The sequence below is a fragment of the Solanum stenotomum genome, chromosome 4 (genome assembly GCF_019186545.1).
Source record: "Solanum stenotomum isolate F172 chromosome 4, ASM1918654v1, whole genome shotgun sequence".
Classification (NCBI taxonomy): domain Eukaryota; kingdom Viridiplantae; phylum Streptophyta; class Magnoliopsida; order Solanales; family Solanaceae; genus Solanum; species Solanum stenotomum.
This window is the reverse complement of record NC_064285.1, coordinates 57,349,990-57,376,025: the sequence shown is the minus strand read 5'-3', so window position 1 is coordinate 57,376,025 and position 26,036 is coordinate 57,349,990. Positions and strand designations below refer to the sequence as shown.

Below are 26,036 nucleotides of genomic sequence, written 5' to 3'. Positions count from 1 at the left end.
GTCATATTATAAAGTGTAAATCAGCTCATGAAATATTGACAACCATCGATTGTTTGTTCAACAAGAAGGATGAAGCTCAGCTACAGATATTGGAGAATTGGCTAACACCACTCATGGTAACCTTTCTATCGTCGAGTATTTTTTGAAGATTAAGAACTTATGTTTTGAGATGTCTTTGTTTAATCCGAAAGAGGCTATCTCAGAAGCACGAATGAGAATAATTGCCATTCGTGGTTTGAAGCCTGAATATATTCCGTTTGTGACGTCGATTCAAGGATGGGCTCAACAACCATCCTTGGAGGAGTTCGAAAATTTGTTGTCGTCACAGGAATTACTAGCCAAGCAGTTGGCTAGTGTGTTTGTCAAAGATGGAGAAGGAGATGCTCGTGTAGCCGACAAGAGAAACTTTAAAGGAAAATCAAGAGATATGTCGCACTCTCGATCCTCAGGTGGTTCAAGCTTGCCTGGAAAGAAGGAAGAGTCTTCTAACTATTATGGAAAGAAGCCTCTCAGATGTTATCGTTGTGGTGAAGTAGGAGATATAAAAAGATATTGTCGAGCCAAAGAGAGCAATTTGGCTCAAAAAGTTGTTGAAGGAGAAGAAGGCTGGGAAAATTGTTTAGTAGCTGAGGCTGGAGCAATAAATGTTATGGTTTCTATCAACCTTGAAAAAGACTTGATTGATGATTCAGAATATAATGCAGTCAACCATGTGGAGAAGCAAAACACACATGTTATCAGTATGAAACAAGAAACTATTAAAGATGTTTATACTAGTGAAATGGTAGCTTTTATCGAAGAAACCAAGGAAATAAATTCTGAACAAGCAGTGTCTGGAGCTATATATGCCGATAGTGACCTATATGGAGAAAGTATTGAGGAAGATGTATGGGAAGTTGAAGTCTCTGATCAATCGTCAGCCATATCAAGGTAGGTCATTGGCTTAGATTAAAATTGGAAGCAAATAGAGATGATGGATATCAAATAGATGAGGAAGCTGACCTTGAAGGCCAAATTTAAGGTGGAGAGACAGTCGACATAATTATTGGAAGCTCTAAAGATGACAAACAATTTAAAAAGCTAAAAAGAGAATGTGGTGGTGGATCTTGTGATAGTGATGAGGCTTCACAGGGAATTGATTATCAGTTCATCACCAAATCAAATGAAGCGACTGATCCTAATAATATTTCCTTGGTTTATGGAGATGCGTTAGAAAGAACGGGTTCCACAATCTTGAACCGTAAAGTTTCAAATTTATCCATCATAGATGTTTATTCGAATAGTACAACTGTTGGGAAGTTAAGAAAAAAGGGGAGTCTGAGACCTCAACAAGGAGATAATTCCCATGGATCAATTACTGATGAAAAATCTTCATCATTTGAAGAACTAAAAGGACTTCGGAAGAAATTGTTGTGATCTTCACCAAGACATGGTGCAAAACTTCGGTTGAGTTCTTCCGTGACAAGTGTGGGATAGTTTTCAAAAAATCACTTTAAGGGGGAGTGTGAAAAATTAAAGTTGATTTTTTGGAAGTACAAAAATATCATAGATATTTAGTAGAACTTTCTAGAGTTTTATAGAGCCATCTTTAGTATTTGTTATATCTAAGAAAAGTCTAGATATTCTAGAGAATTAGATAATTGTAGTTAGGAAAAATCTAGAGAGTCTAGAGTTTTAGATATTTGAGGAAGATATTTGTAGAAGAGGTTAGAATAGTCTAGATTATTAGTATCTAGAATCATCCCTACACAACTATAAATAGGGGCGGCATTAGGCATTTGTAAACAACCCAAGACAACCTAAGAACAAACCAAATAAAATAATTTTCTTCCATAAAAAAAGATCTCCTTTCTAGCTTCCTCTTCTTTAGTTGAATCTTCCGATCTTAATTAACGATCTTGGGCTAGCAGAAGGCTTTCCAAATTATATTTTTCTTCTGCTATTCTCTACAAATACTTCTTAATAATCGAGAAATTCCCGAGGGTCATTTGTGCTAGAAGGACTAAACAAATAATCTTTTGCCTTATTTGTTCTTGCCGGGCTTGATTCTCTTGACAATGTCTAGAGTGATCCCGAGTTTGAAACCTTATGACACTGACCTCTTTCACGAACCTAGAAAGGTACACGAGGTGATTTTCTTCCTCGCGGTCTACTTAATCTCAACTTGCAAACCACAAATTTGATTCAGTGTTGTAGTAATCATAATTATCGTGAACGGCTTTAGCCAGCCCAAAATCTCCCATATGTGCCTCCATGTTTGAGAGCTTTGTATTTGATCAGTTTGATGATGACTATCCCAAAGAAAGAAAGAAAGAAAGAAAGAAAATGTCCATTTTCAACGGGTGGGGCTTTTGGGTGGAGCGGATGGGTATTTTGTGATTTTTTTAATTAGTTTAATTAATTGTTAGGGTAGGCAATTGGATAGTGACACGTCATTAATGAATTTGTTAATTGAGGTTATCATTTAGACCGTTAAAGATAAGGGCGAAAAAGAGCCAAAAGGTCTATGTCAGGGGCATTTTAGGCCCAATAGGTAGATGAAGGATAATATTGTACCAATTCACATAATTGAGGGATATTTTAAGTCATTTTCCGTTAAAACTTTGAGTATTCTTTTTCTTTTTCCGCCATTGTGGTGAGAGGTTATGGCGGACCTCGATTTGTGTATTAACGATAAGTTCATACAAGAGAAAGAACATTAGAACAGCTCCTTCTAAGGATGAAATAGGCACCATCCTATAAAAACAGGACAAAAGGCAAACAAAAGGATAAAAAGTGAGTGCACTAACAATTTTAAAATAGAAAAGAAATACCTCCACTGAGCAATTTGATTTTCTTGTTTTGTAATGTGAAGTGTATTGGATTGTGTTCTTTTACATCTATCTCTTTTAATTAAACAAATGATAAAGGTAATAAGTACACTACACCTTTGTTCCCCATTTAGAAAAAGTAACCACTTAGCCTAATAATAACAAAGCAGAGAGATTAAATCTGCAAGGTTTTATCTTTTAGTTATTAATCCAGCAAACAAAAAGAAATGGCTTATGCTGCTCTTTCTTCACTTATGTATACATTGAAGCAACTCTTCAAACATACTGAATCTTTGGTTTGTGAATGTTGTACACAACAACATGTTGAATCTCTCTGTCAAAATCTTTCTGCTCTGCAAGATTTCCTTGACGATACTGCAAAGGATATTGAAACTCTTAAGGTATGTAATTGATCACTAGTATAGTTATCTAAATCTTACTGGTGTTATATTTTTTTTATAACAATAATTAATTTATCGAGTTTCAATTCCAAGGTTGTAGAAAAAAGAATCAGGAATGTAGTTTACAAAGCGGAAGATAGAGTTGATTCAAGTCTAAGAAACATCCTTCTAGCAGATCATGAGGACAAGCGGCAAAAGGCTTGTAGATTCTTTTATGAAGATTTGTTGAAAGTTGAAGAACAAGTTTATTTTCTCAACAAAGAGGTGATGGTGATGGTGATCGATGTTAACAAGCATGGAAGCAAATCTGCAGAATTAGCAACAACTCCCTCCTCACCAGACAAAAGTACAGTTGAGGAAAATACTATAGTTGGGATGGAGGATGACTTCAACACCATACATGATCGCCTCATTTCCCAAACTGACGAGTTAACTGTCATACCAATTTTTGGTATGGGCGGTATAGGTAAGACAACTCTTGTCAGAAAACTTTATGATGACTCATTTATTCGTTCTCGATTTGATAAACATGCATGGGTCACTATCTCTGAAGAATACAATGAGNTGAGGACAAGCGGCAAAAGGCTTGTAGATTCTTTTATGAAGATTTGTTGAAAGTTGAAGAACAAGTTTATTTTCTCAACAAAGAGGTGATGGTGATGGTGATCGATGTTAACAAGCATGGAAGCAAATCTGCAGAATTAGCAACAACTCCCTCCTCACCAGACAAAAGTACAGTTGAGGAAAATACCATAATTGGGATGGAGCATGACTTCAACACCATACATGATCGCCTCATTTCCCAAACATACGAGTTAACTGTCATACCAATTTTTGGTATGGGCGGTATAGGTAAGACAACTCTTGTCAGAAAACTTTATGATGATTCATTTATTCGTTCTCGATTTGATAAACATGCATGGTTCACTATCTCTGAAGAATACAATGAGAGACAAATGCTTCTTAAAATTGTCTCTTCAATTACTGGAAGCAATCAGGAAATGAGTAATGATCAACTAATGGAGACAGTGTATAGAGGTCTTAAGTGTAGGAGATTTCTAATTGTCATAGATGATATTTGGAGTACTGAGGCATGGGACCAAATGCAAAGAATATTTCCAAATGATGACAATAGAAGCCGAATTCTATTAACCACTCGGCTCAAGTATGTTGCTAATTATGTCAGTTGTCCTGATTTTCCGCCTCATAGTAAGTCTTTTCTAAGTCTAGAAGATAGCTGGAATCTGTTCACTGAAAAATTATTCAAAAAAGATCCATGTCCTACTATATTAAAAGAAACAGGGAAGCATATTGTAAAACAGTGTCGAGGATTAGCTCTCTCGGTTGTCGTTGTTGCTGGACTTCTTGGAAAAATGGACCAGACACAAGATAATTGGAAGAAGGTTGAGGAAAATTTGAACTCATTCCTTGGTACGGTATCCGAACAGTGCCAATCAATTCTTTCTTTCAGCTACAGTTACTTGCCCCAATATTTGAGGTCTTGTTTTCTGTATGTTGGAGGCTTTCCAGAAGACATGGAGATTAACGTTTCCAAGTTGATCAGGTTATGGATTGCCGAGCAATTCGTAAAGGCAAGAAGCAATAAAAGGTTAGAAGTTGTGGCAGAGGGGTATCTCGAAGAGTTAATTGATAGAAGTCTAATTTTGGCTGGTAAACAAAGGGCTAATGGAAGGATGAAAACTTGCAAAATTCACGATCTTCTTCGCCAACTATGCCTAAGAGAAGCTCATACTGAAAATGTTGTGCATTTCATGAATGAGAATGTTCTCATGTCCTCAGAAGGCATATATGAGCAACGGCGAGTGATCGTTCCATCTAAACTTCTACATCCGAGATTTTATCCTACAAGGCATAGCAGTGGTATTACAAGTATAACCCGCACCTTTATTACAACAAAAGATAATTATTTTAAAAGGCAAACAAGTTCCATTGTTTCACAGTTCAAGTTGCTTAAGGTGTTAGACGTATTATCAGTCAAGAAAGATTTCTGTTGTGTAATACCTCAGCTTGTACATTTGAGGTATGTTGCTGCAAATATTAACAAAGCTCTTTCACTAGCTAAATTGAGAAATCTAGAAACCATAATTCTTGTAACTCTTGAACCGACGACTCTGAAACAGCCACTGGATATCTGGAGAATGACAGAGATAAGACATTTGGATATTAGATGGCCACTATATATATGTAATCCTCTTCTGGTAGAAAATCATATGACATTATATATATCTGATCCTCTTGAATTAGAACAACCTTTGTTTCTCAATAACTTACAAACACTTCATCTCCATAACTCCTCTTTTGTTTCCGAAATCATAAGAAGAACTCCCAATCTAAAAAAGCTAAAGATTTTGCACAGTTATGATAATCCTTACTGGCATGATTTTCTTTATGCTCTAATTCTTCTCGAGGAGCTGGAGACGCTACACATAAAGCTCGGTTTCCTATACACAGATCCGGAGACCTTTGACGTGATGATTTTCTCCGGGTATAATTTCCCTCTTAATCTCAAAAAGTTGACATTATCACTTACTAGATTACCATGGGATGTTATGAATTTGTTGGCAAATTTACCAAACCTTGAGGTGCTCAAAGCGGATAATGCATTCCATGGAACAGATTGGAAACTAGACGAAGATGTTGTGTTTAACAAATTAAAATATCTACAAATTAAATCTGGATGGCTGGTAAGGTGGGAAGCAGGTAGTAATAATTTTCCAATGCTTGAGAAACTATTACTGTATGGGTTGAATGAATTGGAAGAGATTCCTGAGAGTATTGGAGAAATAATGACACTAAAATTGATCCAAATACACTGTTACGGAGAGAAGAATGGCTCTGGTGTAGAGATTAGTGCAAAAAAAATTCAAGAAGAGCAAGAAAGCTTGGGAAATTATGAGCTTAAAGTTCAAATTACTTAGGTATGTTAAAATTTCCATCTTTGAGTATTATCCGAAATACATAAACTTCCATTTCTATTGAAATTAAAGTTGAGTCATTATGGATTAATGAAATGCTAATGTAGAATTCTTTCATTTGATTTTAATGCAGTAACAGGAGAGTTAACTTACGCTTCCAGATAGCATTTTGAATCTTTGATCCTAAAAGGTGTTCTTGAGAGTTTATGCTTGAATTTTTTCTTCTTCTTCGTAATCAGATTTGCATTGGAAGGAGATCTTTCATATCATTTATACTAGTTGGGATCTAATGTGGATCCTTCTCCAGTCCCCTTGAATTGCAAGAGAGTTCTCTATTAGTTCGAGTGTTGTATTGGAGCTTGTAATAGTTAGATTCCCAGAATATTTGAACATTTTGGATACTTCATTTGCACCATTGTGGTGAGAAGTTGTGACGGACTCAATTGTATGGATATGTAAAATACAGGAATTGATTGAGAGGGCCATCAATATTTTTATGTATGGGCCATCAATATTTTTATGTATGGATATGTAAACTATATATCAATATTCTCGCTATTACTGCAAAGGTTATTATAATAAGTTTGGAGCCGAAAGAGCCATTTTGAAGCTAAAAGGGACAACAAATTTGGCAATTAACCAACACAGACAAACCACTGGATTTCCAATGATAAACAACTTACATTGACGGCTCACTCAAACTGTCATTTACTTTAATCGTGAGCAAATCCATGACTATCAAATTTTTTTAAAATAATTTCTTCCTAGTCGTGCTATTTTACACGATTTTTAATTATTATTCTCACCATTCATATCACAATTCGGGTGAACACCCTCGCCTTCTTTAGATCCACCTTTGAATGGTTGGTCCTGTACTTTTAAAAATCGGAGCACAATCAAAATAATCACTGACGCTAGATATAAGTAACTTGAGATGTGGTCGAGCACGAGCTACATCTTTTATCAACCCAACAGGATATCCGTTGACAATGCTCTGTCGTGAGCCTCATCAATCATTATAACACTATAGCTTGCTAAATCAGGCTCGGTAAGGAACTCTCTTAGCAACATTCCGTCAGTCATATACTTCAGAACAATTTTCTAATAAGTACAATCCTCGAAATGGAGAATAACCAACTTCATGACCAAGTTTAGCCCTCATTGTAGAGAATAGCTGAAGAAAAGTATAATTGAAATAACTTCTGCTAGCCCAAGATCGTTAACTAAGATCGAAAAGCTAGAAAGGAGAACTTGTTTATGGAAGAAGACTCTTGATTGGGTTGTTCTTGGGTAGGTTACAAATGTATAATACCATCCCATATTTATACTAACCTATGGATGGTTCTAGATACTACAAAATCTAGACTATTCCATGATTCTCTACAAATATCTAATTTCTCTAGAACATCTACAAGAAAAATCTAGTAGCATTATCTTCTACTCTAGATTATCTAGATATTTCTACAAGATACATATCCAAGTGATTACACTAGTTTATTCTAGAAACTTTCCTAAAAATCTAGGATTTTTGTAGTTCCAAAAAATCGTCTTTATTTTTCACACTCCCCCTTAAAGTGATATTTTGGAAACTACCCCACACTTGTCGTGGAAGAGCTCAAATGAAGCTTTGAGCCACGTCTTGGTGAAAATCTCAACAGTTTCTTCCGAACTCTTCTTCCTTCACCAAATGATAAAGATTTTTACTGTCAGTTGATCCATGTAGATTATCTCCTTGTTGAGTTCTCAAACTCCCCCTTAAATTTAGCTTCCCTGCGTACTATCTGGAGATACATTTAAGATGGACAAGTTTGGAACTCCGATGCTCAAAATTTTAAGACATGCTTCATCCGATGCAACTCCATAATATTGAGAAATTTCATTATTATTAGCCTCTTCATCTCGGTCGGTGATGATATTGTCATCTATTTCTTCTGAATTGAAGCCTCGGCACCATGGTAGGATACACCATTAGATTTCCTTTCGAGCTCTTCAATTACATGCTTATCAATTTTACAGCTTTTGAAAGATATATCGTCTATCGCTTCGCCTGAAATTTGGCCTTCAAGGTCGGCTTCTCCATCTATTTGATCAACATTTTCTCCATTTGCTTCCAATATTTGATCTAAGCCAATGATTGGCCTCGATATGGCTGACAATTGATCAAAGACTTCAACTTCCCATACATCTTTCTCAATACTTTCTCCACAAAGGTCACCATCGACATATATAGCTCCAGGCACTGCTTGTTTAGAATTTACTTCCTTGATTTCTTCGATAGAAGCTACCATATCACCAGTATGAACATCTTCAAGAGTTTCTTGCTTCATATAGATGACGTCAGTGTCTTGCTTCTCCACGTGGTCAACTGCATTATATTCTGAATCCTCGATCCAATCTCTTTCAAAGTTGATAGAAACCATAGCATCCAATGCTCGAGCCTCAACTACTAAACACTTTCCCCACTCTTCTTCTTATTCAGCAACCTTTTAAGCCATATTACTCTCATTGGCTTGGCAATATCTTTTTATGTGTGCTACATTACCACATCAATAGCATCTGGGAGGCTTTTTACCATAATAGTTAGAAGACTCTTCCTTCTTTCCTGGCGAGCTTGAATCACCTGAGAATCGAGAGTGCGACATATCTCTTGATTTTTCTTTGAAGTTTCTCTTGTCGGCTACAAGAGCATCTCCTTCTCCATCTTTGACAAACACACTAGCCAACTGTTTGGCTAGTAATTCTTGTGACGACAACAAATTTTCAAATTCCTTCAAGGTTAGTTGTTGAGCCCATCCTTGAATCGACGTCACAATGGAATATATTCAGGTTTCAACCCATGAATGACAATTCTTCTCATTCGTGCATTAGAAATAGCCTCCTCCAGATTCAATAAACATATCTCAGAACATAAGTTCTTAATCTTTAAAAAATACTCTGAGATAGAAAGATTACCTTGAGTGATGTTAGCCAATTCATTCTCCAATATCTGCAGCCATGCTTCATTCTTCTTGTTGAACAATTGATCGAGGGTCCTCCATATTTCATGAGCTGATTCACACTTTATAATATGATCGAATAATTCAGAGGAGATTATCCTCTTCAGAATGAACTCCGCTTTCGCATTAATCTGCTTCCTCTTCTTGGACGCACTGCTATTTTCCTGTCCGTCAGCAGGAGGACTTGCTTCATTTCCATTAATAAACATCCCACCAATCCTCTCCCACAAGGTATGATTCCATAATGTCTTTTATACCTTGTAATTGGACTGATTCAACAACTCCATTCCCAGTCCATTAACACAACCGCTAAAATCCAACTACACAAACTAGTTGAATTTACCACCAACTTGATCTTGAAATAACACCAACAAGCCAATCTACGGCTATGGCTCTGATACCATGTAGAGAATAGCAGAAGAAAAGTATAATCGGAAAACCTTCTACTAGCCCAAGATCGTTAACCAAGATTGGAAGATTCAACTAAAAAAGAGGAAACTAGAAAGGAGAACTTGTTTATGGAAGAAAACTCTTGATTGGGTTGTTCTTGGGTAGGTTACAAATGTACAATACCATCCCATATTTATACAACCTATGGATGGTTCTAGATACTACAAAATCTAGACTATTCCATAATTCTCTATAAATATATAATTTCTTTAGAACATCTACAAGAAAAATCTAGTATCATTATCTTCTACTATAGATTATCTAGATATTTCTACAAGATACTTATCCAAGTTACTACAGTAGATTATTCTAGAAAAATCTACGATTTTTGTAGTTCCAAAATATCATCTTTATTTTTCACACTCATTTCATGTGAAACACGCGCAGCAACCCTCATTGCAGAAACTCTAGGAGGCTGAGTACAACGATCCTCCCACCGCTTCTAGTAGAACCCGCCTCATGAAGATATTGAGGTATTTGCCTTGTCTTCCCGGAGCCCGTTTCTCCAACTATAATAAGAACTTGATGATCATGAACAGCTTGGAGCAAAGCATCCTTGTAGGGATAAATTGTGCCTTCCTATCCTTGTTAAGTTTCGAATTTCTGGTACATTGCAGCTTCTCACTATCAACATCAACATCTGAATCTGAATCAATTATAGTTGATTTGATGAATTCAATTTGATCTTCAAACACAAATTGATAATCCTTCTGTTTTCTGTCGTTAGATCCAAAATTAAGTTTCACATTGTTGATTTGATTTTCCTCCCAAGCTTGCTGTGGATGAATCTCACGTTCCTCACCGGCGTCGTCGCATTGCTGCTCCTTACTAACCAATTCAACAATTTTTTGCTTGTATGAATTTTCACGTTTTTCTGGTTCGCTCAATTTTTCGATTTTCTCAAACAAAAATTTTTCATCTTCTATATCATCTCTGAGTTTCTTTAATTTCTTCTGTTCTCTATTCTTCAAATACTTCTTCCTTGAAACTTGCCTTAAATTTTCAACTTGTTCAGTACGCTTTCCCTTCAACTTAACATCTTCGTCCTTAAATTTTCAACTTGTTCAGTACGCTTTCCCTTCAACTTAACATCTTCGTCTTCGTCTTCATAGGCCGTCTTCCTCTTTCTGCGCTCGAGCGTTGGGCTCGATTTCTCCATTGTTGCAACTTTGTGATCAGAAAACGGCAAAATAATTTGATTTTACTTGAATGGCAAGGCATGCATTTGGCCTATTTTGCATATATAATAGCATTTCACAAAGCACAAAGCAATAAAAGGGACTAGGCTCCCCTCCAGTACAATGAGTATCCAGTTTGTCCAGTGGGTCTTTAATCTACTGACATCTGTCATTTAATAATCTTAATGTCACAATTAGTTGATCAAAATAACCTCTGGTTCAGCGAAAGTATTTTTATAATTTATTTCTTTCCCATATTGACAACATGTATATAGAAGAGAATCTTGCTCAATCACGGTTCCGTTTTCTTTATCCGACAGACAAAAATTAAAATAATCTTGAATTTCACTGTGTAAATCAACAAATTTAATTAATTTCCACCCCTAAATCCAACCTCTTTCAAATTAAATGTTCCAATTTTTTCATATTATTTAGTAACTCTCCCCAGATTTCTTCATATATCCAACTTATTCTTCTTGTTTGTGTTTAGAATATAAAAAGTAAACAAACAAAAAGGTTAAATGGATTCAACATTTAATAAAGATACATAAAAATCATGTAAAAAAAGTGTAATTTTAATCATATATAAATTATGTAGTAAATAAGTTCATAATTATCATGTTCCCTGTTTTTTTTCAAATAGCAAAAATGAAAAAACTAAACATTATTATTGAGCAACAAATTTGTATTGCAATTGTTGATATTAGGCAATATACATAGAAGCTTTCTCTCTTGAACAACTATCATCCCTGGTAAGAAAATCTTTTTCCCAGCAAAAGAAAAATCCCGCACCAAGTTTTTCGCATTCTCAGATTCATTTACTATCTTGAGAAATTGATAGTAAGCCAAAAAGTTTTAGTAAACTTAACCATGGTTTAAGAGGTTATTTTGATCACATTTTTTTTTACCTTTAGATCATTATGGACAGATGTCAGTAGATGAAAGCTCCACTGGACAAACTGGATACTTCTTCTACTGGAGGGGAGCCGAGTCCCAATAAAAGGCACTAAAAATTAGTTGCATCTCCTATTTCTCTACATTCTGTCTTCCTCTTACTTTACATTTTCCATTTGATTTTAATTTTGTGTTTTATTTTATAACACGTTATCAGCACAAAGTATTAACCAAATTTATTATTTTAAAGTTAGAGTTTTTTTCTTCTTCAAAACAAGCCATCGATTTTGAAAAGAGGTATGAGTATGCGCTTACCATTGCTATATTTGTGATCAATTATACGTTTTATTAAGAATATCATTTGATGTCATCATTCCTATTGTTGACACCCAATTTTGACCCTCCTTTCTTCTGATTTATTGTTTTCGAGCTTTAATTTGATAACGTATAAAACTATCCTTTTCACAACTACTTTTACTACTACAACTATTTATCTTCTAAATTATATGTTTTATTATCGAAATTACTATTATCATTTATTATACCTTCTTTTTATTAATCGATTGTTTTCACCTTATTTCAAGTTTTGCATTTTATTAAATCAATTATAAGTTCTTGTTTAGTATTCATATCTTATATTAGTATAAAGTCATAATATATTTTTATTTCATAAACTAGTAATTGTCATCTTATAATATTGGTTATTAATTTAGAAGCCCAAAAACTTTAAAAGAAGAAAAGAAAAGACCCAAACAAAATTCAGCCCAAGCTAGAATGTAACCCAACTTTGGCCCAAGAAGAAGCCCCTTCTTACACTCCTCCTTCCACGTAAGCGCCACACGAACACCCACGTAAGCGCCACATAAGGCGCCAACGTTCCAAAACACATGCTTGTCATACGCCCTCACATGCCTCTCATTGATCAGCACACTCTTGCCACTTGTCTCCTCCTCATTGGTCAGTCAATTCAAAATTAAAGTCCTAGAATCCCAAATATCCTAAACTACCTATTCTACCCTCCTTTAATCCACCTAAAGTGACCTAAATACCCTTGGATTTCCCAAAAAAACAGTCTATTATTTTTCCTTTGGTGTCATCAGACGCTTCCCTCTCTTTCTTTAGCAAGGGAACTCTCGTTTGGCTTCATCTCCATTTTTGACAAAGCTTGAGATCCACTCCTCAAAATTTCAGATTTGGCTTGGCCATTTTCCAGCAAGTTTCCTTCTTCCCATGGCGTGTGGCAGAAGATCGTCTACTTTTACGTTCAAAAATGCGTCAGATCCTTACGCTTCAGTCAAGACTCACTATTTTGGTCATAAGAAATAAATCGCTTCTGAAAAATTTTCTGCCATGGTAAGATGTTCGAAGTTCTAAGGAGTTTTGTGACTCGATTTTGAAATAAATCTTCCCGCCTAAAGAACCCTCGGAACCTTAGTTTTTACTCTATAAATGCGAGCCTTAAGCTTCCGTTTTGAGGGGGGCTTTTTGGAGATAATTTTTAGTCAAATATTGTACAACCAAACTGCTGCAAAACATCTCTGTTACTCTGGGAAATATCCAGCTTCTTATTGTTTCGTTGTCTCCGGAGTCTTGCGCGTGATCGAGGTTGAAGTAGTTCGAGTTCTAGTGTAGATCTTTGATCAAGGACTCTAGTTTGCTGCTCCGAAACAGGTGAAAAACTGACCCAAATCTATTTATTTTTATCATTAGAAACCATGCTTTTAGGACCTTCGTTTTGTTCATGTTGTTAGCTTCCTCCTATGTTGTGAGCTCTAGATTGTAACAATCTATAATTTTTATTTCCTATCCTTTAAACTCAAATGTGTTATATATCTTTGCTCATGCTGCTAATGTGATATGTTTCGTTTAAATAGAAATCATGGTTTAGAAAACTCTATGACTTATCATTTTTAACTATATATATGTGTAGCTATGATTTGGAAATTCATCTTGAGTATTTATGTTAAGGAAAATTGTCTAAAATTTTACAGTAGAACAATTTGTTTAAGACTTTTGTATAGTTTGTCTTATTGAATATTCTATTGATTCATTTGAGAACTTTGTATTCTTACTTCTCCTCTAATATTGTTTTATTTAAAGTGCACTGCCGAAGTATTTTATTCGATATTGTATTTTATGCTCGGTTTGGTGTGAAGTTGTTACTTATTTAGAAGTTTAAATGAAAAAATAAAAGACTTTATTCCCAAACAATATCACTTACTTTATCCTAACAAATTGAAGCATGAATTATATTTATGTATGTCTGTGTAAAATGAGGCATGAACTTTGATCTAGCATGACCTTATGTATATTTTTGATAGTAATCTGTTCTTTTTTCCTTTCTTTCTTTTTATGTTCATTTAAGTTAAATATCCTTTTTCTAATGTTGCTTTTTCTTATTTCGCATGGTTCGCCGGAGTTTGCAAGGAGTCTTAACAAGACTCCATCCCGCTATAAAACGGCACTTGCATTTCGTCCTTCAAGCACGTCCCTTGTCCTCCTCTTACTCCTATATATCCGAATAGGGAATGAGGGAAAGAGGAAGATTTGTCCATTATCGATTTCTTCTACTCTCTCCCATCCGAAAAAAAATGAAGCGAGAGTGGATGAGATATTTCTGTATCTTGTTTCGATCTTTATTACTTTATTTTGTTTGCCATTAATTATGTTATGAAGTTTGCTATACTTATCTGTTTTTATCATATTCTTATTTTAATTTCTTTTGATTTCATCGATAAAGAATCAGGCCTAGAACACTTGAACCTTAGAAAGGGTAGTTTATGATGTGTAGTTTCCTCTCTTGAGTAGATATGCATATGTGGTTGCTAACCAATCGTTTTGTCTTTGTTTCTTTATTTTTATCTATTCTATAAAGATTAAAGTCAAAAAATGGATTTGTTTAGCAAAAAAAAAAATATAATTTTCAGAAAGTTCAAAGTGCAGATTTTTATGTGCAAAGAAAGACAGATTTTCCTAATGGCAAAAATGCAGATTTTAGTGAAAATATGCAGCTTTCAAAAAGTCTAAAAAAAACAGTTTCGAAGGCCAAAATGTACATATTTTGAACCCTTAAAAAATGCAGATTTTTGAGAATTAAAATATAGTTTTATTAGTTTTATGTGCAGATTTTTTTTTTTGTCCTCAAATGCACCCCCATTTATCATTTTTTTGGTTTAAATCTATTTGAAAAATGTAGCATCTTTTGAGACTTAAACATAGTCTTTTGTGAACTTTAGAGTGCATATTTTCATGGTAAAAATACAACTTTTCAAGAACTTGAGAGTGCATTCCCACCCCCTTAATAACCTTTTTTTTCTTTCTCAAGTAAAATAAGGTGTTTATTTATTTTAACCCAAACATGCTTTCTTTATTTTCTACTAGTCTTTTATTTTTATATGCAACATTCTTGTGCATTCTCATACCACATTTTAATCATAATACTTCATCTCATAAGCATATACTAACTTTTTATATATATACAATGCACATATGCATTTGTCACACATTATAATTCTAAAATGCTTTTCTTATCATTTTTCCCAAAAAGTAATTTATTTTTTTCACACCCTTAGAAATCACTTAAAATCGAAATAGATAATCTTTTGTTATAAACCTAAGTTTGGCCGGTTAATAGTTTTAAAACTAATCTTAAAGGATGCCTTATCCCTTCCCTTTAGGATAAACTAGAACTCTTACCTAGAATCTTTTTAAGTTAGTAGACCTTAATTGAAGTCAATTTTAGTATTACTTAGTTAATAATTTAGGTATCCTAATTTACCTTAAAATAATTAGGTGGCGACTTCTTAAGTTAATTAATTTGGAAATCACCAATACGTTGTACACGTTTTGACCTCGAGTTAAAATGGGGTATAACACCTATTACCCCATACACATTAGTTATCTATGTAATTTTAATCAATCAAATCATGTGTATTGATCCTAAAAATCATGTATATGATCCGAAAACAGTTCATTAATTTTATTGGTTGTCATTTGTAGAATGTTTTTGTCCTATTTATCTGATTGTTGGTAAAGTTATTCACTGTTTAAAGACCGTCAATTATTTTTTCATGTTTTGTCAAGTGTGATCCTACTTCTTATAGTTTGGCTCTTTAGTTTATAATGCTTGCTATGTGTCTTACATTGAAGAAAAATAAAATAAATTAATCAATTTATTATTACAAAGTCTTTTTCTGATTCAGAAGTCAATAAGAAAAGATACTTTTGTCGCTCTTTAACTATTGCAAAGGTAAGTGTGGCTGTATCTTTATACATATTAATGAACTTTCTCTGAAAGAGTACACTAGTAATTGAAAAGTAAAATTGCCTACAGATAAGTTTATTTTTCTTCTCATATTCATTGCGGGTACAATCTTTTGATTAGATTGGCGGATGTATGTTATGGATTATGGGTGCTTAAGCACCCATTGCTTTTTGCAATTAACACTAATATTTGTTTGTAATATTTAATAATTCATTCAAATGTATTAACTAAGCACCCACTTTATATAGCAATTCTCAAACTAAAAATAATTGAGCACCCATGAAATAAAATTTCTGGATCCGCCATTGATTATTGAAGGGGCTAATAGAATATTATTTATCATGTTTTAAGTTTATTGGTTATATTTTATTGGACTTTAATTCAATCATGCATATTTATAAAAAGATGATAGTTTTAAGGACCGTGGTTGAGTTTCATTGCACCTTGTTCTATCATATTGATTGAAATTATGGTGAAAGAATCAAGTCTCGTCGCATTAAGAGGACAAGGTATTGAGTTTGCGTTCCATTAACGAAAAACGTCTTTTTATGGGCAAGACGTTGGATTTCAAATCTCAATGCACTATATTGATGGTATTGTGATGATTGGGCAAATTATTGTGCTCTTGATAAAATTTGATAAATTCGCCCAATTGATTTGCTCCATTCTCTTATGTAAATGTGATAGCACTGTGTAATATGTTTGAAAAATGACAAGTGGTTGAACATATGAATATGGGCGTGAAAGAAAGAAAAATAATAATAGCCATCACTGTGATGATTATAAAAGAAAGAATAATATGAGTTCTCAAATGGTCCTTCAAAGAGTGAAGATAATTCTTGTCATCAAAATGGTATAAACGGTCATTAGATACATAGTTGTTGTGTGGCCTAATAATTTGATTTTATAAATCCTTCATCAAAATAAAGAATATAAAGTGGTGATGCACTTTACCTTTCAAAAATGATGTCGAGGTGTGTCATGTAAATATGATAAATTTCAAATCATGACAATGAAATTCTAATAAAAAATAAATAAATTATGAAGCATGCATGTATTATTATAGGCAATTTCTTGGAGAGAATGTAACTTGTGATAAACATTGTGAATGCTCGACCATTCTTGAAAGTGAATGTATCAAGACATGATGAAAATTATAAATAAAGACATACTCATGTATGATTTAAAACTCACCCATATGGGAGGTTAGAGAGAAATAAAGAATTTTTATGTTGGTACAAATAGTCATTGGTCAAGTACTTTTAGTACATCACAAATATTGTGGTACGTTTTATGATGAACTATCGATATGACAAAAAGAAGAAATAATTTTTTACCACAAAAATTTGTCATTGATTATGCATCTTTGTACATCAAAAGTATTTTGCCTGATATTAAACAAAAGGGAGGAGATACTAATGACAAAAGTAAATCAAGAAATAAGATTTTGCTTGTAATGATTTTGATAATGACAATAATGATATAAATTTCTCCTTGAAAGAGATGTTTACTACACAAACAATGTTGTGCAATATGTGGTAGTATCTAATGATAATTGTGAGCTTTGGTGATTTAATGTGCTACTACCCAAAGAAATAAATTTGCTCATGATATTGGAATAATAGTGAGTCTCGAAAGAAACTTTTTAAGTTTTAAAGAAATAATCAAAAAAAAAATTATATTGAGACTATAAAATATGAAAAGATTTAAGATCTTCATATAATCAAAATGGGTTATAAATATTTATGTGAAAGATTTCTCATGTTTTCATGTTGTTAGTGGTAACTAAATATGGACATGATGATAGAATCACATGCAAAATAAACTAGAAGTTAATTGAAATAAATATCAGTTGGCATGACCAGTTGATGACCATTCCAGTTCAAATATGATAGGAAAATAAATGAGATTTCATGTGGTTATATATATAAATATTGAAGAAATAATAAATTCGTCAAGAATTCTCTTGTGTTGTTTGTTCTCATGATAAAATTATCATTACACCAACAAAGGTTGAGATTGTATCTCCTGAAATTTTGAAATGTATAAAAAGGTGAATATGGGCCCGTTCACCTGCCATGTGGACCATTTACTATTATATAGATGTATCTATGTTATGGTCACATGTGCTTTATTATCAACTTGCAATTTGATTTTTGCAAATGTTGTTTGCTCGAATTGTTAAATCAAGAGCACATTTCAAATTATATAATTATATTGATGATGTTGATTTATATTCAAGTGGTTTAAGCAAAAATTATATGCCACCAATTATAGCTAAATCATTGGTCGAGAGAACAAAACTCCCAAAAGAAATTTGGTATGAGATATGTTTTTATTTAAAGTGTAGTAACACTTGTACGTATCAAGCCAACAAGGTTCCCCTATCACAATTGGTTCAGGGTCAAGAACCAAATCATTCTCGCCTAGAAATTTAAAATGTGTAGTATATTATTTCATTGCTCCACCATTATGCAATGCACAAAGATGAGTCCCCAAATAAGGTTGAGTGAATGCTAGATTCTCTAACATTAGGGGGAGAGAAGCAATTGAAAAATAAGTTATACATAATGAATTATCATTGATATGATCCTCATTGAAGAGATAATTTAAGACAATTGTCAGACACATTCACTGATCCTATGTTATAATCTAGTTATAAATGCTCCAATGAAAAGTCCTTGAAGGACATCATTTATGGCACACCTGAAGCGTGATAAATTAATCGATTTGAAAGATAAAAACTTCTTGAAGAAGAACAGGAGCAAATGATCCAGATGGTCATAATAATGAAGCAAATGCTTTAGAAAGAGCACCATGACATAACACTTCATAAAACCTTGGCAAAGGTTCGGGTACATGAAAATGATGAAAAATAAAGAGAGTTTGATAAGTTATGTCACATTAGAATCAATATCAAATAAACCGTCAACGATATTTTTTAATAAAATATAGCGCTCAAAATTAGAAATGTTGATGAGGATCTTGATATTAAATTTATCGAGAGTTGACAAATAAATTATTGGCCAAAGAAAATACAATTCAAGTATATTTTTATTCACTTGAAAAGTGATGTTTTCGGCTTATTTTGTCCATATACCAAGATATAATATCAGTGGGGTACAAATAAACTATTGTGCAATAATAAAATTATAAAATATAAAGCACGACTTGTGCATTTGAAAATAAAGTTTTGCAAAAGCCCTGACATTACTTTTTGGAGATATATTTTCCTAAAGTGGATGCAATGAGGTTTCTTTTAGTCTGACAATATATGAAAAACTTGAATACGCATAATGAATGGTTATTATTGTTAACTTGATGTACTTTGAATAATGACAGGAAACCAAGTAAAGCAAGATCTGCAGATCAAAGCAGCCCCACAGAAAAAGGAATTTAAATAAATCAACAGAGTGATTCACGGAGCAAAAGATCCTCAAATAAATCAACAGAGTAATTCACAAAGCAAAAGATCTGGAGATCATACAGCCCCATCAAAGGAAGAAGATTTGTTATGGATATTGAGTCAATTTGATATCCATTAACTAGAAGTCAAAAAAGGAAATAAAGAAGAGATAGACAATCAAGATAGCAAGGGAAATCAATAAAAGATCAACTCACTGATCACGGAAGACCACTTGGATTCTAAGTGATTGAAGAAGTCTCCAACCAATTTCCAATTCAAGACAAAAGTCAAATTGGTATCTCAAATCAAGGACATGGATAATCTCAATCAAGGAATCATTACAAATCCTTGATTGAAGGAAACTCCCTTGGATTTTCCTATTAGAGCTAAAATCACATCAACACTCAACATATAAATGAAGACCTGGACAGACTACAACCTTAAGCAACTTCACTTGAACTTACATTGTGATCTTCTTTCATCTTTCATAAAGCTTTGTACACATTGAGTGAACAATTGTAAAAGAAAAGGAGAAGGAAAGATTCTGAGTGTAGGTTATACAAGTAGAGGTAGTGTCAACATAGAAGCTCTGATTTGCACATCAGACAGGACTTGAAGATTACACTTCCTGTACAACCAAGTTCTCAACAAGCTCGAAAGGAAACCCTTGAAAATCAAGGGGACCGGACGTAGGCACCACATCGGTGTTCTGAACCAGTATAAAACATCTTGTGTCAATTTACTTTCTGTATCTACTCTTGTTTTTATACTGTGAGACTAACCTGCAGGTGAGTCGAGTACTCCATCCAGGAAGTCGACTGAAGGAATTTTAATTCACCCCTTCCCCTCTTGACTTTCAATTGGTATTAGAGCAGGTCTCACCAGTAAAGTGTTTAACCACACGTGAGTAAAGATCCAATGGTACATTATAAGATTCCTAGTGCTCTACTTCAAGATGGACATTCCTCAACTCGACCATCATATATCAATGGCCAACATTTCTCTCACTGGAAAGACAAATTCAGAATCTTTGTCTCTTCAAATGATCATCAAGCATGGATTGTGATCAAGAAGGGTCCAAAGCCCTATTCCTGGACTGACCAAAAAAGATGGAACTAAAAAGCCATTTGATCCTGAATCTTTCGATATAACAAAAGAGCAACAAGAGGTAATTCAAACTAATGTTAGAGCTATATGTTTTTTATACTGTGCAGTGAGCGGAGCTGAATATGACAAAATATAAACATGTGAGACTATGAAAGAAATGTGGGACAAACTAGAAGTGACGTATGAAGGAACCACCAAGGTAAAGGAAGCTCGAATCAGTTCACTAGTCAATGAATATGAATTTTTCAAAATGGCCGAAGATGAAAGCGTAGAAGCCATGTTCTCGAGATTTAGTAAAATTGTCTGCGAACTCAAGTCACCTGGAATGGTATACTCAAATAGGCTACAAGTTAGAAAATTTGTCAAAAGTCTTCCTAAAGCTTGGGAGACCAAAGCTACTATCCTTAAAGATGGAGACTTACATAAAATGATGTACGATCAATGAACTCCGAGTCAACTTGATGGCCTATTAACAAAACCATATTAACATGTACAGCAAAGATGATAGAAAAATTTGTGGCCTCACGGCTGAGACATCTGAAGTCGGAGAAGAAGTTGATGATTATCAAGATGAAGAAATGACACTCATAAATCGAGGAGTGAGGCAAATGCTTAGACAAAGAAGATAGAGACCACAATAGGAATTCAAAAACAATGAATTCAAAAGAAATGATGAGCATTGCTACTACTGTGGAAAACCAGGACACACCAAACAAAACTTCCCAGATCGAAGAAGGAGAAACAATTGAGGAAACAAAACAATCGATGATAGCAGTGTTATTACAAGTATAACTCGCGCCTTTAATACAACGCAAGATAATTATTTTAGAGGGCATATCATTAGTATTGCAAGTTCCATTGTTTCACAGTTCAAGTTGCTTAAGGTGTTGGACGTATTATCAGTCTGGAAAGAATTCTGTTGTGTAATACCTCAGCTTGTACATTTGAGATATGTTGCTGAAAAAATTGGGATAGCTCTTTCACTAGCCAAATTGAGAAATCTAGAGACCATAATTCTTTTAAACAGATGACTATGAAGCACCCACTGGATATCTAGAGAATGACAGAGATAAGGCATTTGGATATTAGATGGCCACTATATATATCTGACCCTCTTGAATTAGAACAACCTTTTTGTCTCAATAACTTGCAAACACTTCATCTCCATAACTCTTCTTTTGTTTCTGAAATCATAAGAAGAACTCCCAATCTAAAATAAACTAAAGATTTTAGATACTTCTGGCTATCCTTACTGGCATGATATTCTTTATTCTCTGAGTCTTCTAGAGGAGCTAGAGACACTACACATAGAGCTCGATTTCATACACGCAGATCTGGAGACCTTTGGCGTGATGATTTTCTCTGGGGATGCTATGAATTTGTTGGCAAATTTACCGAACCTTGAGGTGCTCAAAGCGGATAATGCATTCAATGGAATAGATTGGAAACTAGACAAAGATGTTGTGTTTAACAAATTAAAAAATCTACAAATTAAATCTGGATGTCTGGTAAGGTGGGAAGCAGGTAGTAATAATTTTCCAATGCTTGAGAAACTATTACTGTATGCGTTGAATGAATTGGAAGAGATTCCTAAGAATATTGGAGAAATAATGACACTAAAATTGATCCAAATACACCGTTGTGGAGGGATGAATGGTGTAGAGATTAGTGCAAAAAAAATTCAAGAAGAGCAAGAAAGCTTGGGAAATTATGAGCTTCAAGTTCAAATTACTTAGGTATGTTAAAATTTCCGTCTTTGAGTATTATCCGAAATACATAAACTTCATGTCCTGATTCCATTTTTATTGAAATTATTGTTGAGTCATTATAAAACGAAGTGCTAATGTAGAATTATTTCATATGATTTTAATGCAGTAACAGTAGAGTTAACTTACGCTTCCAGATAGTACTTTGAATCTTTGATCCTAAAAGATGTTCTTGAGAGTTTATGTTTGAAATTTTTCTTCTTCTTCGTAATCAGATTTGTATTGGAGCTTGTAATAGTTAGATTCCCAGAATGTTTGAACATTTTGGTCGACTCAATTGTATGGAAATGTAAAATACAGGATTTTCAATCCTAGCAGGAATTGATTGAGAGGGCCATCACTATTTTTATGTATGGATATATAAACTATATATCAATATTCTAGTTCTAGCAGCTAGAACTAGAATATTGATATATTACATGAAGGTATTTAAATTGTTCAAAGTGAGTGGTTGTGGATTCGTTCACGACTAAAGTAAATGACAGTTTGAGTGAGCCGAAAGAGTCATTTTGAAGCTAAAATGCTAAAAGGGACAACAAATGTGGCTATTAACCAACACAGACAAACCACTAGACTTCCAACGACAAACAACTTACATTGACAGCTCACTCAAACTATCATTTAACGAATCCACGACTCTGTCAAACTGTCACGCCCCGAGCCTACACCCTGGGCGGGACCGGCACTCGGAGACCATTGCTGGCCCCAAGCGAACCCTTGGCCTGGCTTTCTTAACTCAGCGGAAACCTACTCAACAGAATAACTCAATGCTATGCAGAGACATAAACAACTTAAATGATACATATCTGGCCAAAAAGGCAACTCGAGTCTCAAAATAGAATACTTACATATATACATAGATAAGAGACTCAAAACTAACTGACTGACTGTCTATGAAGCCTCTAAAATACTTAGATGGATGTTGGGACAGACCCCGCAACACCCTAATAAACAAAACTAAGAGAACAAAATAACTGAGCCCTCTGGAAGCAATGAGGCTCACCCCTGACTCTAGAGTGCTCAACTGGATCAACGGCGTGCAGAATGCTGATCCTGGGTACCTGCGTCTGCATCATAAAACGATGCAGGCCAACTGGCATCAGTACATGGAATGTACGAGTATGCGAGCTGGACCGCTAAAAACAACTTAAGCTTGAAAAGGGATACAAAAGAGAACTTACCTTGGCTCTGTACAACTCAAGAATAACTGAACTTAATATAAAGCAATGAGACACATGCAATATATAAAGCCTTTGAAACTATTAAAACATGACGTAAAAATCATATTTATAATATCATGAAAATACCATGCTTCCTCTCAAAGTCTACTTGTGCAATGCATGAATGAAGTCCCATACCCCCATCCATACTAAGCAGAACTTATCGAGGAACCAAGCTCTTTTTACTGCTGTGGGAGTTTCTCTAACCGATAACCACCACTATGAAACTAAGTGGTGATACAACGTTTTACCTCACGTTGCCCAAGGACCATCCTATACCTTGCCATCGATATAGGACCTTACTTTAACTTTTGCTTAATGGATCCACTAGCTTAACTTTCGTGATCATCTAAAAAGTATGATCCGAGAAATCCCATGTTTGGCTACATGGTTCTTATGGAGAGTTGAGTTAATATGAACTCGTGTCCCCAACTCGGTGCTCAAGACTACTCCCAAAAATACTTTAGCTCATAAGTGTTTTAAACACATCTTTCTTTAGTTGAGATAATTACTCAAAACTTAGCCCGAAGGCACTTGAAAACTCTTTCTAAAAAGAACAAATCAAAACCATATTTTTAATATGATCATTGATGACTCGGGATATTCATACTGCTTAAACATTGATGGTATATCTAGAGACCATACTGTTTAAACATTGATGACATACTCGATTTGTCATATCTAATCATATTTTAGAAACTCTTTTGAAAAACTCATCTTTTATTTTTAAAAGAGATAGTGCTCAAACTTCTCAAAACTCTTTTGAAAATCTCTGTTTCCTCTCAACTTAGATGTGAAAACACTTATAACTTCCTTGGGAAATACTTAGTTCCCTAATTACTTTTTGAGAAATGAACTCAACTCTTGACTCTTGACTTAACTCGAAACTCGATACTCTTTACTCGACTTGAAACTATATGCTCTTTACTCTTTACTAAACTTGAAACTTGAAACTCTTTACTTAGCTTGAAACTCTATATACTCTTTGCTTGACTTGAAACTCTATACTTAACTTGGAACTTGAGCCTTAGAATGAAGTTAAAACGTTTAATGAAGACTCTTGAAAAGCTTTAAAGACTTGCTTGGACTTACTCAACTTCTAAGCTTGACTTCACTTGAATCGGAAACTAACTTCACTTGACTTTGATCCTAACTCACCTTGAATTGGATTATGGGTTCAAGGACTTGATTGGTGTTTGGAAGGACCTCATGATGTATAGGAATGATTTAGGACAGCCAAACTTAAGGAAATCTTTGAACATAAATTCTGAAAACAGTGGAGTCCGCGTCCTGTCCGCGACGCGGAGAAGATTTTGTTCACAGAGGGAACAAGTCTGCGACACGGACTTGTTTCATGTAAGAAGCCCGACTTTTCTCCTTCACGTTACCAACTCTAAACTTTCTAACTTCAAGGGTTCCAGCCCCAATCACTTAGAAACATGAAATCCCTCAACATTCAATAGATTTCAACTCAAAACCCCAACCGGAAACAAGTCCCAAATCATCAAGAATCTCAACATTTCAATCAACAACAATACCAACAATAATTTCAACAACAACAACTAACAACTTTAACAACTTCAACCACAACAACTCACAACTTTAACAACAAAGCCAATCCTTTCTTAATGAATGAAAGGGGTTAGGTGTGTGGGGGAAAGGATCACCCAACACTAAAAGCTCACATACCTTGTTAGGGATCACCCCCGACGAAAATCCACGATGATCTCCTTGCTTGATCTCCTCTTCTTCTCTTCTTCTTCTCTTCTTCTTCTCTCAAAACCCTCACTCTCACTTCTTTTAAAATGGTAAAACTGATCAACATGATCAGCCTAACACATTTATATAACCAAAATAAAAGGCTAGGGAAAAGACCAAAATGCCCTTAATATTCCCGGACGGATTTCCTTGTCAACTGCCCAACTTTCAAAGGTCATAACTCGCTCATACGAACTCGGAATTGAGCAAACTCGGCGGCGTCGGAAAGATCGTTCCGAGGGCTATGCAACCATAACTGGAAATACTTCTAACTCATCATGAGCTAGAAGTTACGACTGATCAAAGTTGGCCAAAAACTTACCTTTTCCATACTTAGCCAAATTTCCAAAACTTTAAAATTCTTTCCAAAAATGAAAATTTCCAATCCTAAGCCTCTTCAAAGCTATTTCAAATTGTCGGATGTTACACAAACTTTCTAAAAATAATTTCTTCTTAGTCGTGCTATGTTACAACATGACTTTTAGTTATTATTCTCACCATTCATAGTACAATTCGGGTGAACACCCTCGCCTCCTTCTAGCTCCGTCTTTGAATGGTTGGTCCTAGGGGTGTACAAAACCGAACCGAAAATCGAATCAAATCGTAAACCGAGTCAAATCGAACAAAAAACTCAAGTAGTGGTTTGGTTTTACTTGGTTTGGTATTGGAAAAAAAACCCGACTATATTTGGGTTGGTTTGGTTTTAACTAAAAAAAAACCAACTCGCGACCAAACCAACCCGACATTATGTATGAAATTTAAAATTTTTATTTTATACATAAAAATAATTACATTGATATGATTTTAAAATATTTCTTATACTATTTCATAGTTTTTATCTTTTAATATA

The 26,036-nt window shown here is 34.4% G+C and overlaps 2 protein-coding genes across 3 annotated transcripts in view; one reads left to right on the top strand and one right to left on the bottom strand.

Annotated features, from left to right (window-relative positions):
* Window positions 1-26,036, bottom strand: part of LOC125862623 (potassium transporter 4-like) — a 346,656-nt gene that overhangs the window by 209,755 nt on the left and 110,865 nt on the right. The window lies entirely within an intron of this gene.
* Window positions 4,005-22,528, top strand: LOC125862625 (putative late blight resistance protein homolog R1B-17). Of its 2 annotated transcripts, XR_007446067.1 has the most exons (3): window positions 4,005-6,150; window positions 6,281-6,337; window positions 22,375-22,528. XR_007446067.1 is itself a non-coding variant. In XM_049542743.1 (2 exons), exon 1 carries the CDS (start codon window positions 4,051-4,053, stop codon window positions 6,148-6,150), a length of 2,100 nt encoding a protein of 699 aa, XP_049398700.1. In that variant the 5' UTR covers window positions 4,005-4,050; the 3' UTR covers window positions 6,281-6,386. The 2 variants fall into 2 exon arrangements, 1 of the variants encoding a protein (XP_049398700.1); XM_049542743.1 differs by lacking the exon at window positions 22,375-22,528 and having other exon boundaries at window positions 6,281-6,386.

Coding starts and splice junctions, on each gene's coding strand:
- LOC125862625 (XM_049542743.1), top strand. CDS start 4,051: ATGGGCGGTATAGGTAAGACAACTCTTGTCAGAAAACTTTATGATGAT.